At 40.7% G+C, this 19,741-nt stretch overlaps 1 protein-coding gene across 2 annotated transcripts in view; it reads right to left on the bottom strand.

The window, feature by feature from the left end:
* Positions 1-235: 235 nt before the first annotated feature.
* The window catches only part of ADAMTS6 (ADAM metallopeptidase with thrombospondin type 1 motif 6), a 204,936-nt gene continuing 185,430 nt past the window's right edge, over positions 236-19,741 (bottom strand). For both annotated transcript variants that reach the window (XM_069962724.1, XM_069962722.1), the window contains exons 22-24: positions 13,643-13,819; positions 10,305-10,461; positions 236-5,181 (exon numbers count right to left, since the gene is read on the bottom strand). In XM_069962724.1, the coding sequence (XP_069818825.1) occupies positions 5,072-5,181; positions 10,305-10,461; positions 13,643-13,819 (444 nt within the window). In that variant the 3' untranslated portion in view covers positions 236-5,071. The remainder of the gene's footprint in view (positions 5,182-10,304; positions 10,462-13,642; positions 13,820-19,741) is intronic.

Genomic DNA, 19,741 nt, shown 5'->3' on the forward strand with positions numbered 1-19,741 from the left:
GCAATGATTAGAGATGAGCGAACCTCGAGCATGCTCGAGTCGATTCGAACCCAAACTTTCGGCATTTGATTAGCGGTGGCTGCTGAAGTTGGATAAAGCCCTAAGGCTATGTGGAAAACATGGATATAGTCATTGGCTGTATCCATGTTTTCCAGACAACCTTAGAGCTTTATCCAAGTTCAGCAGCCACCGCTAATCAAATGCCGAATGTTCGGGTTCGGATCGACTTGAACCCGAACCCGGTTCGCTCATCTCTAGTAATGACTAAAGAAATAACTATTTTAGCATTGTTAAAGAACATTGTTTAACACAAGGACGGAGAAACATTCGGTCCTCCAGCTGTTGCAAAAGTACAATTCCTATCATGCCTGGACAGCCAAAGTTTTACCATGATGTGAATTATAGTTTTGCAACAGCTGTGGGTTCCCTGTCCGGGATTTAACTAATGGGTATTGTGTTGCATAGAGCAGCAGAGACTGTACCCCATTTGAAGCTAAAATTGTTGTTTGTTATTTTGGGGCTACATGGTTTCTGCATCACAGCATGGTAGATTTACTTGGAGAAACCACATCAGCTCTCTGACATCATATAATTTTTGCAATAACTTTTTCCAATTACCATGTAATCAAAGCACGTTTAGGTTCCTTATCTACCATGTATGCTGGACGTGGTACAGTACGTCTATAATGTTATTTGTTACCAGCAGAAACCTAAAGCTGAAGGTGAGGTTCTGGTTATGCAAAAAGTTTAACTGACGATTACCTGGAGAGAAGAATCTATGATTCATAAGGAAATGTGTATCTGTCCAATGCAATAATTCTGGGGATAACTCTAGTCACTTGGAATTTGATCTTTACTTGGGTGTAAAATATAGGATTTTGGATTCCGAAAGTCGAATGACCAAAGAGAACAAAATATGGTTGGATGAACCTACTTGGCCTCACCTAACAGATAGTGGCTGTGGTATAAATCAATTTCACTTGTATGAAATATCTGGAGTAGAGATGAGCGAACTTATAGTAAGTCCGATCGAATCCGATTCTAATCACTTGGTTGTTAAATGGATGCCATAGGCTGTATCCATATTTTTCTAGGACTGCATCCAACTTACTTAGCAACCAGTATTCAAATGGCGAATGATCTGCTCAAGTTGTACTCATCTCTAATCCTTAGGGCTGCTTGGAAAACATAGATACAGCCATAAGCCTGTAAATTTGCTCACCTCTTAATCTGGAGACTTTTATCCTAAACAACAAAAAAAGTCATAAAATCAAATAAATTGCCTTAGCAAAGTACTCAATAGAGTCAAGTTGACGTTTTGGTCATATTGCGTATGTTATTTTTGTTAACATGCATGCTGTATTCAAGATTGAGGACATCTTTATATTCACATGCAAGACTCTGTTTATGATGACTTTGTTGCATACCCATCAGGGTTATTGTATCTTTAATGGCAAGCATAGCATAGAGGATCCATCTGTATTTGTAAAGTGGAAGCAGGCTTTGTTATCAAACGCTAGCGTAAACAGTCATAAAACCTACTATAACTTAAACATGTGTTAGACAGGTGCAAAAAGTCTGATGCAACAGGAAACCCCTATAATTATCACCCAAGGTCACAAACTGATGTACAAGGAGCACATAAAAAATAAAGTGCTTTAGGATTCACTATATTACGGTCATATAGTAAATATATGGTCCAATATTCATAAGACAAGCTTTCCATATAAAGGAGGCCAAGTAATCTTGTCTAACAAATATTAGTTTATAGGTTGAATAGTTTTTAGGTTTCATACTAGAAAGTGAGTTGCTGGGTTATGTGATTTAGAGATGAGCGAAGTTGCCGAAGGATCAGGTCCGCACAAACCTGAATGATCGGCATTTCAATCTTACTGGTGGCTGCAATCCCTAGGACTGCCTGGAAAAAAATTGATACATGGAGGACTGCCTGGAAAATAAATAATACATGGAGGACTGCCTGGAAACCATGGATGCATGGATGACTGCCTGGAAAACATGGATACATGGAGGACTGCCTGGAAAACGTGGATACATAAAGGACTGCCTGGAAAACATGGATACACGGAGGACTGCCTGGGAAACATGGATACATAGAGGACTGCCTGGAAAACGTGGATACATAAAGGACTGCCTGGAAAACATGGATACACGGAGGACTGCCTGGAAAACATGGATACATAGAGGACTGCCTGGAAAACATGGATACACGGAGGACTGCCTGGAAAACATGGATACATAGAGGACTGCCTGGAGAACATGGATACATGGAGGACTGCCTGGAAAACATGGATACATGGAGGACTGCCTGGAGAACATGAATACATGGAGGACTGCCTGGGAAACATGGATACATGGAGGACTGCCTGGAAAACGTGGATACATGGAGGACTGCCTGGAGAACGTGGATACATGGAGGACTGCCTGGAAAACATGGATACATGAAGGACTGCCTGGAGAACATGGATACATGGAGGACTGCATGGGAAACATGGATACATGGAGGACTGCCTGGAAAACATGGATACATGGAGGACTGCCTGGAAAACATGGATACATGGAGGACTGCCTGGAGAATGTGGATACATGGAGGACTGCCTGGAGAACATGGATACATGGAGGACTTCCTGGAGAATGTGGATACATGGAGGACTGCCTGGAGAACATGGATACATGTTTTTCAGGCGGTCCTTGGGCTGCATCCACCTTCTCCAGGCAGCGGGATTCAAATGCTGTTTGTGTAAGCCTGAACTTTTGGAACATTCGCTCATCTCTGATTACAATATATCATACTTCATCTAGCATATGTGAAGCAATGAAGAACATCATGAAACTCAAGTTATCGGGGTAATGATTCCATCTAGTTACCGCTCTACCGAATATTTTTGACTTCATTACATTAACATTATTACAAATCTGTTTCCGCTTCTTTGAGCACACAATACATCTTCAACATGATTTAAGACTTAATGGTAGAACGATTTAGTGTTATTCGTTTTAAGCTCAATGATGGCAGCATGTTGGCAGATGGCCAGGGTACCTGGCTAACTGGTAGCGGTTAAAACAATATATATAGTATTACTTTCTGGAGCTAGATATACTTCTCACTAAACAACGTAGTGGACAACAGACAAAGAAAACCATGAAGAAAAGTGTCAATCCTGTTTTAAATATATTTATACACCTAATAAGAAAGATAGCACCAATGACAACTGCTCTCTTATATTTTTCACATTAGATAAATGGTTGGCTGCAGGCAGTGGACTTCAGTTACAAAGAGGCACAATACTAAAAACACCATACTCTACATTGGTACAGGCTATCACTGGATATTTTATTTTGCAAACACTCCAGCAAATATTTATGTCTGTCTTTCAAAAACAGCACCCTTCTTGTCCATAAGCTGTGCCTGTTCTTGCAGCTCAGACCCATTTCCTTTTTCTTTTTTAAACATGACCACTTTATGGGGTTTATCTGGAATTACAGTTCAAACACTTGAATCGACTGCAATATCGGACAGAGCTCATAGTCAAAATTAGTGCTGCTTTTGGAAGAAAACAGTAACAAGATACTATGCTGGTGCTCATTAATAGTCCTGAATGTAGTAAACAGAGATTGTCGGCACTCAACAAAATTGAGTTTAACTGCCTTGTGGCACCTGAAAAATGTGAAAGCCAAAACACATCCTGTATCGTGTAGTCTCTGAATATGCAATAAACTTTTCACAGCTACAATTTTGGTGAGTGCCGAGACTCTCTGTTAACTTTAAGATAAATACAACTTTTTTTGTTCATTTTTTGAATAGATCCGCAGCAGGTTTGATGGCCCAGAATTGATTTGCTTTGAATCTGCAGCTTCAAATCTGCGCCATCAAATCTGCTGCAGATCCTGTCCTGTGTGGACGAACCCTTAAACAGTTTTGCTCTTTGCTGTATCTGGGTTAGCCTTATAAAACACGTACATAACTTTTTTTAAAAAATGTGTTTAGCTAGAAAAAAGGCTTACAGGGTACTAGGGTCAGCAGGGGAACCAACGAAACATTTTACTTTGGCTAGAATATTTAAACACAAGGCTGAAGTAGTGAATTGAACCTATCCCCTTGGTAAAGGAAAAGCTTCCTAATAATAGTTAATTTTTCCCAAAACATTGTTTTAAATATTTTTATGTGCTCCACCATTATAGTGCAAAGGTGAAAAACAATCACGTCTTAAATTTGGGGGGACCCAAACCCTTGTAACTGAGGTCCACTGTGCTCTGTATCCTTTCAAGACATTCAACAATTCTTTCTGAGCTGTCAATTTTTTTTCACCTACACCGACATATTGCTATGAATTTATCCCTGGTATATGATGTGCAGGTTTTTGATGATGCACCTCTAAATACTGACGACTGTATACCATTAGAATCTAAATTATATACGGAAAATTGCTTCACAGCAGTATTACAGGAAAAACGCTGAAGAATTCAGGCAGAATAACAAAATACACTTATTTTAGTTTTTTTGATTTATAATTGCTTTTTTTAAATAACATTTCAAAGCCCATTCTTATAACTTAAACCGTGGTGCCATAAAATTGAGATAAAATATTTATAATTTTTAGCTATGACGTAAGAATTTTCTCTCTCTCTCTCTTTTTAAACCAAGTCATAACAGCTACATTTGAAAAGAAAAAAAAAAGAAAGTTTAAATACAAATTGATTCAGTGTCATTTTGTAAGTCCATAATAAAAAATGGTTCAAGGAGGTAAGCTTGGCAATTGTGGTAGTTGTGCAAACACAAACGTTCCATAGTCTGCTCTGTTCAACTGTTTGACATTGTTCCAATTTGGCTTTCCTCCTTGTTGGGGTGTCCAGCACTTTGGATAATAAATTCACTTCACAGAAGTTAAATAATATTGAAATCCTGTCAGTTGGGGCTGACGAGTGGTTATGTTGTACACAGGGTTATCTCATTTCAAGGACATCCATCTCATTCCTCTCCATCCTTCTGAGGAGGGGACACTGTTTCGACCATGGATAATAATACTCTCTCTTTGTCTCGCTGTGGTATGGGTCAATGTCCTTGGCAAGTTTTGCAACACATTTGTCTGAAGTATGCTCGACTGCAGAATTTGAACTTCAGGACCAGCGGGCAATAAGCCACTTTGTTCACATCTTTACACTCTGAAAAACATAAAAGGAACCAATACATAAAATGAAGGATTTACATTTGCAGTTGTTTATTTAAAGGGTCCCTTTTAATGAACTATATCCTATTCCAGGGCAGCACAGAGATGCTCATTTCAGTTATGTATAAGGCCCCGTTCACACGTAGCAAAACTAGCAAAATTCTGCGGCGGAATTGTCCGCCCCGGAATGCCGTTAGCCTGCCTCTCACAGCGTCTCTCTGCGCTGAAGAATGAACATGTTCATTCTTCAGCGCGGGGAGAGCAGCACGCGCCTCCCATAGACTCCCATTATGAGAGTGAATGATCAAATTTTTATATATTTTCTTCTACAAGTCCATGGCTGGGAGGCTTATTCGGAGGTCAAGTTGCTAATGAACTCACTGTGATTAACCCTTCCAGCATTACAAAGAAGCTACAATGTTGTTGATAAAGCCTGCCAGGGACTTGTTTACATCAGCCGTCTCAGATGGGAGGGGGGAGGAGGGGGAGACAAAGAGAAAAGCTGACGCATAGATTTTTGTGTTTTCAGTAATAACTTGTCACACTAATAATTGTCTCACCATGGGCAGCAACATATCAAAAGTTATGTTTGAGTGGAACATCCCGTTTAGTAATCAACACTGAGCTCTGACTAGCTTCCAATTCACCCTATAAAAGATCTGAAGTAGGGCTTCAGGTCCAAAACAGTCTACATAGACATACTTATGAACTACAACAAGCTTGTTTTTGTATTTTATTTTATTTTTGTAGATGGTAGATACAGGAAGAGAGGATGAGTGTGAGAACCATAACAGGGATCACCTTTAATGTTCCGCTCAGGACCCAGAGGCCCAAAGAAATCACAAATTATTATTCTTCTGTCATTTAGTCTGAATAGGAATTCTCCCTCGACTTGAATAGGATGGGAACAAAGTAAGTTATTCCATTGGTGGATTTCTACAGGACACCAACACTTCTATATGTCAGTTCCATTAGTTAAGGTTTAAACCATCTGTGGCTTTCAGAAAACCAAACTAAATTCTCTTCAAAGTCTATTAATATTGGTGGAAATTGGACCATAAAAATGTCCTTGTGAAGGTTTTCATATCAAACTGCCAAGCACAAAAGCATCTGCTACATTTGGGGTGTTATAACTGGCTATAAATTACTCTTGCAACAAAGCTTATCATGCTAGATCCATAACCAATTGTTCAGAGTTTGGGAGCAAGTCAATATCCTGAATTTTATGGTGAGCACTGAATGTGACAAAGGAATTAAAGAACCTAAGGAGAGCTTACAAAATAATGATCACGCCAAGGAAGGAAATATCAGCTCTCTATAGTTGCTCCTTGAATGGTTACTTCAACCGAGACTGGAAACTTTCTGGTCTTATGAGGAGTTTTATGGGCAAATTGTTAGATACAGTCCAAGATACTGTATTTCTAACACAATGGATAGACAGGGAAAGAGTTTCAAGATAGGATTTTATCCTTCTAGTGAACTGCACCAATGCAGGTAATGTCCTGGAAATTCTAATTCTAAAAAAACGGTGTTGAAAGAATGGAGAAATCACGTGCATCTATACCACTAACCTTGTCTTATACAGTATACTGCCTAAGGGCCCTATTACATGGGGCGATTATCTGCTCAATCATGCCGAATCAGGCAAATATGGCCCCATATAAAAAGACAACGATCAGCCAAGGACCTGATCATCAAATGATTGTTGTCTTTCAGCAGGTTTAAAAATCATCGGCTGCTGGCTGTGCAGAGATTTTAAATAAATAAATAATAATAAATGAAGCTATACTTTACCTCTCCACACTCCCCGGTGTCCTCCTGGCTTCTCCCCGCCCACCACAGCCACTGCTGAAGCTTCTTAAGCAGTCTCTGCAGTGAAAGAGCGCTCAGCCAATCACTGGCCATGGCTCTGTCCCGTTTTGGCCAGTGATTGGGTGACCAGCTTGTCACTTCAGAGACATCTCAGAAGTACCAGTGGCGGCTGCAGTGAGAAGATAGGAAGATGGAAGGAAGCCGGGGAGAGTGGAGAGGTAAAGTATTGCTATAAAGTATAAAGTATTTTCTATATATGCAGCAAGGGCCTCACAGACACTGCTAACAATATATACACAGCCCCTGCTGCACAATTGTCGAGCCATGAAACAGACTCATTAAGCGAGTGCCGATCTAATAGGTGCTCGCTTACACAGAATATCAGGCCATATACGGCCCTTAAGCTGTAAATTATTTTTGTCACTTTTCATTATATTCTCCTGCGCTATGATTTAAAACTACTTCCGATGATCAGGGCATGCTGGAAGTTTCATTTCCACTTTTGTTTTTTTTCCAACAAGCAGGAAAAAGTGTTTAGTAAAGCAGTTTAATCCACATACCTCAACAAGCCCCATAGACTTTCTATATAACCCATCTCCTGCACAAGGGAGAGAGGCAGGAAAAGAAGCACTTCTCCCTTCTTTTTTGTTTTTTTTAATGATAGTATTCATTTATTATGGCATATGTATACTCCTTATGGCCTCTACTGTACCTCTGTATACCTCTTAGACAGATCTCATACAGTATCTGACAGACAAAGACTCTGCCCCCCAACCCCATGCATGGTGTGTATGGAGGCTGGTATTTTAAAGCTGTAGGAACATGTATCAAACCTTATGGCAATCAGTGTTTTTACTGTGTTTTTATCAATAGTCCAGAAGCACTGGTACCATGAGTACAGCTAGTGCCTGCTCCTACAATGTGATATTTCTGGTAAGCAATGTTTTTATTATTTACAGATACTAGTACTGGTGAAGATGATGGTCAAGAAGACTCACCTCCCAATTTTTTTCCTTTACCCAGATTTTAAGGACATATAAGATAAAAGTTATCACTCTTCTACAGAATAGATAATAACTAGTTTATCTGTAGGGTCCGACTACTGGGACCCCCATAAATCACGAGAATGGAGGTCTCTTGTGCCCCTAGTGAATGGAGACACAGTATGCGTGCTTGAGCTCTGCTCCATCATTCACTCTTTATGAGACTTCTAAAGATATTCAATATCTGTGGTCAAGAACTCACACTTTCACTCTATTCAATTGGGGACCTTTGTTCTCATGATCACTGGAGTCCCAATGGTCGGTTAAATAATCTTGTTTTTTTTTCTTTCTTACATATTCATTGGTATGGATATCTCCCACAGGGAACACAGGCAGTAAGCTAGTGCCTTCTAGATATGTTATGTTTTTTGTGATTATTTGTAAGGCTTAAAAAGTTTTTTTATAAAGAAAGGAAAACTATGCCGAACTCTAGATATGTGGAGTGGCAATGTAGGTTCAACCAGAGCTGTGAGACACATTAGGATAAGCATGCGTTTGTAATTTTTACTGTATACCCTTAAAAATCGAGCTCTACAATAAAACAAAATGAAAACGACCCGAATTGTAGCCTGAGCAGGCTCTACTTACTAGATAGGTCTCAGGAGGCTTTGCATATTGTGGTTGTGGTGGTTATGTATATTTCACAAATGTTTATGGGCAACATAAAAATCCTGCGGTACTCACTGTCTGCACTTTACTTTCAACAAAAATGTAATGTAACCCTTACACCGAGCGCGTCAGATTCCCTTTGCCTTCTCCTGGCTCCAACCACATAAATTAAGTAATGAAATGACTACTGAATATTGCCTGGTAATGAACAATCTTTCACAGGGTCATGTTTTAAGCCCCAAGGTACAAGCTATTATACAAGTCACTATTCTTGGATGACATAACTTGAAATTTTGTGGATATGCAGAGCTGTATAGGTTAGTGGAGAAAGCTGTCTCGGGATCCTTATTCAATGTTACCCCATCCTCCATTCTTTGTATAGTAAAAGAAATCCCATAGTTAAATTTAAAAGGGACTGTCTTAGGGTGCCTTTACACTGAGAGATTTATCTGACAGATTTTGGAAGCCAAAGAGAGGAATGGTTTGAGAAAAGGAGAAATCTCAGTCTTTCCTTTATGACCTGTTCCTCGTTATAGTCTGTTCCTGGCTTCGGCTTCAAAAATCTGTCTGATAAATATCTCTGTGTAAAGGCACCCTTACAAAGACAACCTTTTTTTTTTTTTTTTTTTTTTTTTTTTTACAAATTAAGCCAGGATTAAGCCAACTGATCACCACTAGATTCATTCACCTTTGGTCACGGTAATGGTATGGCAAGCCATTGGCGACCACACATTCCCTCGATGGATTACAGACGATCACTGTGATCTTAAGTAGCAGGACACCTTGTGATTTGCTCTTCCTGTTTGGATATGGGGAGAGATCTATCTGTCAAGGCCGCTAAGGCAGGAAGAAGCCGCCTGGGACCACCCTAATAACTCAGGCAGCATGAAAGTGGTGACAGGTTTACTTTAAGTTATCGCTAAAAAGATCCCACATTACAAGGAGGTAGTAGCTATTTTTTATGTTTCCCCATTGTTCTTAGGTATGTTCTGTATACATTTATAGAGTATATACAATAGTTCAGAAAACCTGGAAGGCACACACTCAGAATTGCCGACAGATGTCTCTTAAATATAAAATGTGGCCAGGATGTTTTAGGCCTATGAAATGCTATTTCTACATACATCTATGCAATGGATTTATAATATATATGGCACTTTTTTCTTCCATGCGGTCAGGGACGGGGATAGGAGGCTGGTGCTGGTACTAGAATGTTAAATTAAATTGCATTTTTAAAGGTACAAAAAGTGCTCGGCAAGTAGCAGACGACCGGTCGGTATAACCACAGCACTGAAGGATGTAAGGTCACAATTGCATTGTAAAGCTGTAAAGCGTGAGGTTTTCTGCATACAGTATAACCGCTCCTGCCCTTCATGCGTCCTCCATTGTTCTCATAAATCTACTGCTTGTGGCTGCAGTAATATTTGAAGTATTTTATAAAGAATCACTGCAGCCATGAAATAGTTTAGTCTACTCCAGGTCCCTCTTGACTCACCATGTTGAAGGAAATGAAAACCAGTAATGTGTGTGTTTTTCGTTGTCTCGCGTCTGTTTTATAAAGGATTTGACTTGCCTCGCTTACAGGACCTCCTCTGGAAGAAGCTGTCATTACAATGGCTTGCTTCACATATTACGAGCAGCACTTCATACTCACCCTCTGTGTTAGAAATCGGACTGCTGTCACATTTGCTTTCACACTGCTGCATTGCCGAAGGGCGAGCGGTTTCTGGACAGTCGCTCGACGCTTGTCCCGTATATGAGAGACACTGCACCGTTCTCATCTGCTGGCCCAGACCACAATGTGCAGAACACTAAAGAACAGAAAAAAAGAAGGCGACAAGTCATTATATACACCCAAGTCTAAGACATCTCCAGCTACAAACAAATGAATCACTTAACAAGAAACATGAATTCGGCTCTGGGACTGTATGAAACGCTGAAATCTTGAGCTTTTCCAGCTTCACAAATACAGACCATAGATTTTTTTTTTTAAGTTAACCTATAATGCACCATCTAATAGCATTAATAATTACTAAAACCTGTGCAGGAAAGCAGCGGCAACTTTCTTTCTAACACGCCTGGGGATCTGCTCTAACAAATGGGCCCCTATACTGCCCAAATGTGCAACAAAAGCCTGACAGTATAAAAAAAAGTATGTCAAAAAAACTTAGTGAGAATAAATAATTATAACGGTAAGGTACCTGAGTATGGTAGGATAACGATCCTCTAGTTGAGCGGGATACCCATGCGGCAAAGAGTCCATACACTGGTGCTGCAATCCAATATGCTTTTTATTTTTAGCAATACACTCGGTACACTTCAGCTCACAGGCTGATCCACACACCCAAGCGTCCACCTGGTGTCCTGCGGACGTTTCGGAGGATAAGCTCCTCCTTCCTCATGCGGAAGGAGGAGCTTATCCTCCGAAACGTCCGCAGGACACCAGGTGGACGCTTGGGTGTGTGGATCAGCCTGTGAGCTGAAGTGTACCGAGTGTATTGCTAAAAATAAAAAGCATATTGGATTGCAGCACCAGTGTATGGACTCTTTGCCGCATGGGTATCCCGCTCAACTAGAGGATCGTTATCCTACCATACTCAGGTACCTTACCGTTATAATTATTTATTCTCACTAAGTTTTTTTGACATATGAATTGGAGGGTCAGTGGAGACCCTTTAGTGAGATAATTAGCCTGAAGGCTTTCTGTGCTATAAGTCTTTATCTCGTAAATAAGTATAAAAAAAAGTGAAACAAAGTATAAGACAAAATTCTGCTTTATTGGAATTATCTTATTAGTTCTAAATGTATCCATGTTCACCCTTTAAATACTCTTTGATGGGGGCTTCACTCCAATGTCTATAGCAAAGGTTGGCAGGGAACACTTGGGGCTCTCGCTACCTCTGTCCACTGACCCTATTCTGATGGACCCAGCTGGTCTATGCACTACATGTTCAGCAATTCATTTGATGGCCAGCTTGTAATACAAATCTTTTCATGCAGTACCAATACCTGACCAGATCAGTTGCAAGGTAGAAGGTGAAGAATTTGCTGCCTCTTTATAGGAGACAACCCCTTTAATAGTTAAAATTCCTGTAATGTTCTATTACAAGGATGATAATAACTAAGAGACTATACAGCTGCTATGCACCATGTCAAAAAGTAAAATGCTTAGTACTGTCTTCAGGCATATTAGTATAATCATGGATCTGTCATATGGATTTAGAGTGCTTAATGGGAAATGCCACCCAAATCTAAAAATCTATACTTCTACATATACTTACCTGACCCCATGCCCCTGCAGCGCAGCGTCACAAGCTCCCTGAGCGCTGCCTTCCTCTGAGTGACAGATTCTCAGGCAGTCAGTGACTGGGGCAGGACACCACTGCAGTCACTGACTGGCTCAGTGCATACTTCCCGCCAGGACATGACAGTGCAGGAAGCTGGGAGAAAATAGAGCCCGGCGGAGGTCAGGGAACTGGTGTTGCATCAGGAAGTACCCGTTTAACCAGTCAGTGACTGCAGCAGTGTCCAGTGACTGACTGACTGAGAAGGCCTTTTTTCAGGAGTGGGAGCTGGAGGAGACCAGCTTCAATCAGCGAGCTGGTGATGTTGTGCTGTGGGGGCTATGTTCCCCCCACCCCCTGCCCATTTCAGATTTCTCCTAAAAAGAAAACCAGTCACTATGAAAATGGTGTATAATTTCCTAGCAGTGTCATACAAAGAAGAAAGAAATGGGCAGATTCCTTCCTATTTTCTGCAAATGAACCCAGTGAATAGACAGCCTTACCTGTATGATTGTGCCCACACAGCTATTAGCCACTGATTAGGACCGCCCACTGGACACTTACAAATTACGTTAAATTACAAAAGTCATAGTAACTATTTTCCCGCAAAACTATCAATCTGCTCAGCTCTACAACATGCCATTGGCAGATCAGACAGCCTTCAAAATAGGAAAAATGGAAAGGCATTTCTGTACTTTATCTGCCCCCCCCCCCTTTTTTCCCCCTATATATTTTCACTTCATTTTTGGCTTATATGAAAGGTAAACATTCTGTGACTACATGCAGACTACCTGTAAGCTCTCTCTTTCTAATCATGACTCAAGTGACAGGTCAAGCCCAGCTCAATAAGGCTCAAATACCCAATGCTCACTGACACATGATGAGGACGGTATAGGATGCACGTTTCACACTTTGGTGTCTGCTTCGGGGCATGCTTTGAGCACTAGTCATCAGCAGGGTCAGATGTGAATAGAGGGAGATTCAGGATATGATGAATTTTCCCATCTCTAGTCTAACTAGCACTGACATGCCAAACTATAGCTAAACTACTGTATAACTAAACTGCAACTCAAAAGACAAACTATACTAGCTAACTATGTTGTAGATATACGACGTACATTCTTTGTATAAAGGGATGTTTTAGATACTAGGTATTTTTAGTTCATGAGACGAAAGATTTTTAGCCATTGACATAATCTTCGTCACATTAATACCTAACACTGTCATTGGGTATTCATGGGTTCGTGAGTTGAACTGCATAGGGTGATAATAGGCCACTTGAATCCACAAGTCATTCCTATTATGTACATTCATATACAAAGTGCTAAACAGTGACAGTAGAAAAGCAGACAAGTACCATTGCGCTGGATACTCTCCTGCTTTTCTACTGCTATTTTTTTTATTCTGTCCTCCATTTTGTCGATGTGAATCTATCCAGTAAGCTGAACCACGCTGCAGTAACAAGAATAACAGACCCATCAATAGCAGCTGGTTGACAGCTTCACAATGCAAAAGCAGAAACAGGATTTTGTTTGCTTCTAATAAATATAAAAAATATCTAGAATATGTAATAAACGTTTAGATATTACAAATTGTCACTTCAAAGCCAGCATGTATTGACCGTAAAGCTCTATAATTAAAAACATTATTTCAGCTCATACCAATTACAAACCCATAAAGATTGTAGTTTTTATATGTTGTTACTTACCTGCCCCCATTCACCTGTAACCCATCGAGGAGGCGGACATCGCCCCAAACTGCAGCGTATCCGGACTGGGGGTTTGCTTTCTTCGGCGCAGCTTGTGGCTGGAAAGGTTTTAGAGAGGTCGCTGCTTTTACACTGAACAATTCGATGCTTGAATCCAGGGCCACATTTAGGTGTACACTAAAAAATAAAGCACAATTTAACTGTTACGTTCATTGTACTACAACTAAAGTACCATTTATATCATAGATAGAGATGAGCGAACATCGGGCATGCTCGAGTCGATCCGAACCCGAACTTTCGGCATTTGATTAGCGGTGGCTGCTGAAGTTGGATAAAGCCCTAAGGCTATGTGGAAAACATGGATATAGTCATTGGCTGTATCCATGTTTTCCAGACAACCTTAGAACTTTATCCAACTTCAGGAGCCCCCGCTAATCAAATACCGAACGTTCGGGTTTGGATCGACTCGAATCCGAACCCGGTTCGCTCATCTCTAGTTATAGACATATAATGGTCTAGTGACTATTAGCCAATGGCAGCAATTTACACAAACCTACTGTAAATATCAATGAAAGTCACATATACAACATGTCTATGAGCTACATGCGCGTGCTATTTAGTCGTTGATATTCATGAGCACCAGCTCCTTTTGCCCACTGGAAGCTAACTGCCAGTTTCTAAAGTATATACTGTGTATAGGCAGACAGCTGTCAATCATCAGTGAGAGGGGGGAGGGAGTAGTGCAGCATGAAGCCCATGCTCCATAATATCAGGAGAATGGCTGAACAGAATGATATAAGTAATACACCACTCTGTTCAGCATTTCCGTCACTTTATGTTTACACTACCCTCTTTTAAGGCAGCACAAACCTAGTGAGATTGGCTTTAACTGGTTCTATTCCAAAAGTTAATCTGTATGACCAACTGACAAGGGTATAGTTTCTGCAAGGTCTATTCAACTGAATAGTACAACTGCAGACATTTCTGCAACCAATCTGCCACCTGTAAGTGTTTGGTATAGACTGTCATAAAGCTTGTCCTCCAATTCACCCAAAAACAAAGCCAAGAAACATCTTAATAGAATTCTTAAGAATCTGACAACTTATTGACTTATTAACAGCACTACTCTTAAATCTCTTCAATTTTACCACTTTAAGCTAACGTTCCCTAAAAGGACTTGCACAACATCAGACGATGCCCCCTGGTCATCAAAGCATTTTGTTTTCTTATTTAGAAGTAAAGCTTTTCCCTTGTAACATGGGTTCCCGATAAACCGTTCATACCATCTGTTTGAGATATTCAAAATCCTATTGAAGCTGTCTTGTAAATCTAAATCTCAAATTACTCCCCTAGCTTGCCTCTGCCAAAGATATCAGACGTTTTAAGGTCAATCTCACCCTAACACTGCAGCAACATTAGACATTATTACTTTGCTTAATAAACATTTAAGAGCCTATGTTTTAAGAGGTCCCCTAGCTGATGCGTCTCATTGTGCTAAGAACACAAAAATCTTCTCGAACTCTTGACCTGATGCTGCCTCATTGAACCTGTCTTGTGATCTCACCTTTAAATAACATATGAAGCAACATTTGCCGGCCAGTTAGATTCGTCATTTCTAGGGAATGGATCACAGTGTTTCATGCTTGTTAAAATTAAAGGCTGTGATGTGTTTTATGAAGAAGATCACTGCACTCAACGTGACCAGTAATGGAAGACAGAGTGATGGGACTCATTTTTCTTGACTGGGGGGGGCACATAATTTTATCCTCATCCCGGAGTGAAGCCAACATTGTACATATCACTAGGGATCTAGGCAAAGAAAAAGGGCTAAATTCCACTCAATTACAAAAAATTTCATGAGAAACTAAAAATGTTACCTTTTCATTACAGAAGACTTTAAATTCTTCTGGTTACTACTAACACACATAGGGGAAAATTTATTAACATTGCACACATTCTTACCTTTCCCCAAGTGGGGCCTCCTTCCCACCTAATTTATTATGGTTTATACCTGGAAACAGGCAAAAATTTACACCTGCTCCAGAGATTTTTGCACAATTCCAACGAAATGCGCAGGTCCAGCCTTTACTAAAAGGGGTCAGTATTACACTATTCTTGGAAAATATCTCCCACAGGGTTTAGATAGACAATAAAGAAGAGAAAAGCTGTCTCATGGAAAGCCGCACACCTCAATTGTAATTAATAAAAACTCTTTTTTATTGCTACCCCAGAGTGATCATACAAACAAATTGAAATACATTTAGATGTAAAGACCATACAAGACAGCATAAACAAACACTTAACAAACTACAATAGCCAGGGGCGTAACTACCACTATAGCAGCCATAGCGGCTGCTATGGGGCCCGCTGCATCAGGGGGCCCCATGGTCTGCTCCTGCAATACACTGGGCCCCCTGAGCCGTCATCATTTGCAGCACTGGGTGGCCCTGCTGGTCTCCTGGGTTTTGCAAATGTCCCTTTAACTGCAAGCACTCCTGACCAGAGCTAGCAGTTATGTAGTTATGACTTCACTTGACCGTTTAGTGGTCAGTCGGGGGGGGGGGGGGGGGGGGGGGGGGAGGAAATCAAAAGTTTGCTATGGGGCCCAGCCATTTCTAGTTACGCCCCTGACAATAGCAGTAACACATGAAAGGCTCCCTAAAGGTGTCTGTCCCACTCACTGGGTAAACGTATGTCTCTAACCAACCAACAGGTTTTAAAGTGACTCTGTACTCACAATCTGATCCCCCCCAAACCGCTTGTACCTTTAGATAGCCACTTTTAAAACTTGCAGCCCTGTGTCAAATTGGTGTGGCCTAAAGTACCCATGCTCTAGGATTGAGACACCCCTCTGTCCCTCCTCCCCGCCCTCTTCATCATTAGGAATGTCTTTAGAACATTTTCTCCTATTCATCAACTGTGTGAGCACATGGGCTGGATCGTTAAGGCACCTGTGCAGTGTTCAGACAAGTTAGGAATAGGAGAAAATGTTCTAGGGGCATTCCTAATGATGAAGAGGGTGGGGAGGAGGGACTGAGGGGTGCCGCAATCCTATTGCACACACACTCTAGGCCATGCCAATTTGACACAGGGCTGCAAGATTGAAAGTTGTTTTTTAGGACAATAACTGCATCATCTACCGAAATGACCCCAGGACAGATCTTGGATTAAAATCAGCTATCCGAAGGTACAAGCAGTTTTGGTTTTGGGGGGGTAGATTGTGGGTACAGAGTCACTTTAATGTTAGCCATGGTACCAATGTACAACCGTTTCCGGCAAAACAGACCTGTAGGAGAAAGTGTGAAATATCACCCCTGTGTGCATGAAAGTTTCCCTCACATATTGCTCCCTGCTGGAGCTTCATCAGGATATGCGTGGGCTACTGCAGTTTTTTTAAGTGTTTTTTATGCTGTCTTGTATGGTCTTTTACATCTAGATGTATTTCAACTTGTTTGTATGATCACTCTGCTGTAGTATTAAAAATTAGTTTTTATTAATTACAATTGAGGTGTGCAGCTTTTCATGACACACAGATTTATTTTTTTTCTTTATTGTGTATATTTTTGTGTGTTTAGCTGCACCCCTTATTGTATATACAGTTATTTGGGTGGTGGCCACTGATTTTTATTAGAAGGGGTTAGCTTGAAGGTGCATTTAGCATGACCCCTGTACAGACCCTCAAATTAGAGTCTGGGAATCCTGTTCTTTAGACAGTATAACTTCTGAAAATTTTGAAATAACATATTATTGAGGAAACGGATGCAACACACTTAGAGAATAATCTAATTTCATAATCTCATTGGCCAATGTGGATCAGTGACTCATCACTGAATATCACTTTCATCCAATACTCCACTCTCTGGGATGGCTTCTATTTAATCTCCTGTGATTTTGTGTTCTTTAGTTGTTCCTGCAGCATTTATTTGGCCATACTATATGTAAATCCTATTTCATTCAGCCGATTTTTCACAGTTCTGTCACAGACATTGATTTCTACTTCCTCCTTTTGTTATACATTTTCTATTTTCCAGGTATATTGATTTGCATTTTCTATCCTGATGCCTTGACGTCCTCCATTGCCTACCTATATGTTTTCTTTTTATAACTTTTCCATTTCTTTATCTCTTGCGCCACATTTTACACAGAACTGACTGGGAACAACCAATATAATTCAAGAATCCAGCTAGCTACTTCTAACAATGGTCTGTTCACGCTCAACAAAGATCCAGGACTCAACCTCAGTACTCAATAAGCTTGAAATTAATCCAGCGTGAAGCATAAAATCCTTGATGCTTTATTTCTTCATTTTAAAATTGTGGCATATACTCCATAGAAACATGTCCAATGGCATGTACAACACCCACTAAAATAGAAAGGTCAGGAGAGGCCACAGGCCTCCTATAAAGTTAATTGTAGGGTTATTTTTTCAGTATATATACACACATGTGCAGCAGGGGATCTCTATTATTGACTAAGAGATCCCAGTTTTAGAACTCCTAGAAGCAAAATAAAAGGGGTAAGTCACATATTACTAGTAAAGGCATGTTATTTACAGTTTCAGGCTGGGTTCACACTACGTATATTTCAGTTAGTATTGTGGTCCTCATATTGCAACCAAAACCAGGAGTGGATTAAAAACACAGAAAGGCTCTGTCCACACAATGGTGAAATTGAGTGGATGGCCGCCATATAACAGTAAATAACTGCCATTATTTCAATATAACAGCCGTTGTTTTAAAATAGCAGCAAATATTTGTCATTAAATGGCGGCCATCCACTCAATTTCAACATTGTGTGAACAGAGCCTTTCTGTGACTAGCTTACAAATTGTAACAGACTTCCTGTTCCTGTTGTACACTTTAACTGGCAATTTAACCACCTCTATCGCCCTCTCACTGCACCTTCTTTGGCTACTGCACCCACAAGAGCATCTTACATAGTTTAAAGCAGAGAGAAAGTTGACTGAATTTCCAGCTACAGTGCCCAGCAGTAACAGGAAGTTCATTACAGAATGAACAACAGACAGAAAATAGGCAATGAAGACAACACACAGACAGTATGTACCAGAAGCAGGAGGAGAGCAAGAAAGAACACATAAGGTAGTAAAATAATTTAAATTACTCATATGTGTTAAAATAGGTTTTATTATTGGAAAACCTCTTTAAAAGGTTAGTGCGGCGGTAAATAATTATTCACAGAATAACACACATTATGTTATGTCTGTGAATGGCCCCCTTCCCCGTGTCCCACCACCCCCACCCGTGTACCCGGAAGTGTGGTGCGCTATACATACCTGTCACGTGCCGACTCGTCTCTGATCTTCAGTCAGCGATGTCGTCTTCAGACGAATCCCTCCGTCCGTCCTGAGTGCCGGCCGCCCTCTGCAGCGTCATCGGCATAACTGTGCTCAGCCAATCGCGGCTGAGCATCTGATGACGCTGAAGAGGGCGGCCAGCACTCAGGACGCTCGGAGGGATTCGGCCCGTCTGAAGATGACATCGCTGACTGAAGACCGGAGACGAGTCGGCACGTGACAGCGCACCACACTACCGGGTACACGGGTGGGGGTGGTGGGACACGGGGAAGGGGGCCATTCACAGAAATAACATACATTACAAAGTTGTATAACTTTGTAATGTGTGTTATTCTGTGAATAATTGTTTACCGCTGCACTACCCCTTTAAATTCTTCTAAATAGTGGTTGTCAAAGTAGACTCTATCCATATTACGACCAAATACCACACACATGGAAGTGTCACTACTTGCTACAAGCGCACCTAGTAGTAGAACATCAGAAAAGTAACATCAATTTGGAATTGTCAATGCCCACAATGCAGCATTACCCATTATAGTATGTTAGCAGTGCCTGTATTTCTAATCACATATCGGTACCCACAAAGCAGCTACAAGAGAGAAGATACACATGTGCCAGGGTAGTGCCCATACAAATCTGCCAGCTTTTGCAGTGCTTAGCACAATGTCCCCACATTACAATAAGTTCCTCCATAGTATCCAAGTGACTTTAAACCTTTGTCATCCTAGATTCAGACAAATGTGGAGAGGCCAAAAAAGATATATTATTTATCAACTAGCATCAGA

Source organism: Dendropsophus ebraccatus, chromosome 3 (assembly GCF_027789765.1).
Source record: "Dendropsophus ebraccatus isolate aDenEbr1 chromosome 3, aDenEbr1.pat, whole genome shotgun sequence".
Lineage (NCBI taxonomy): Eukaryota > Metazoa > Chordata > Amphibia > Anura > Hylidae > Dendropsophus > Dendropsophus ebraccatus.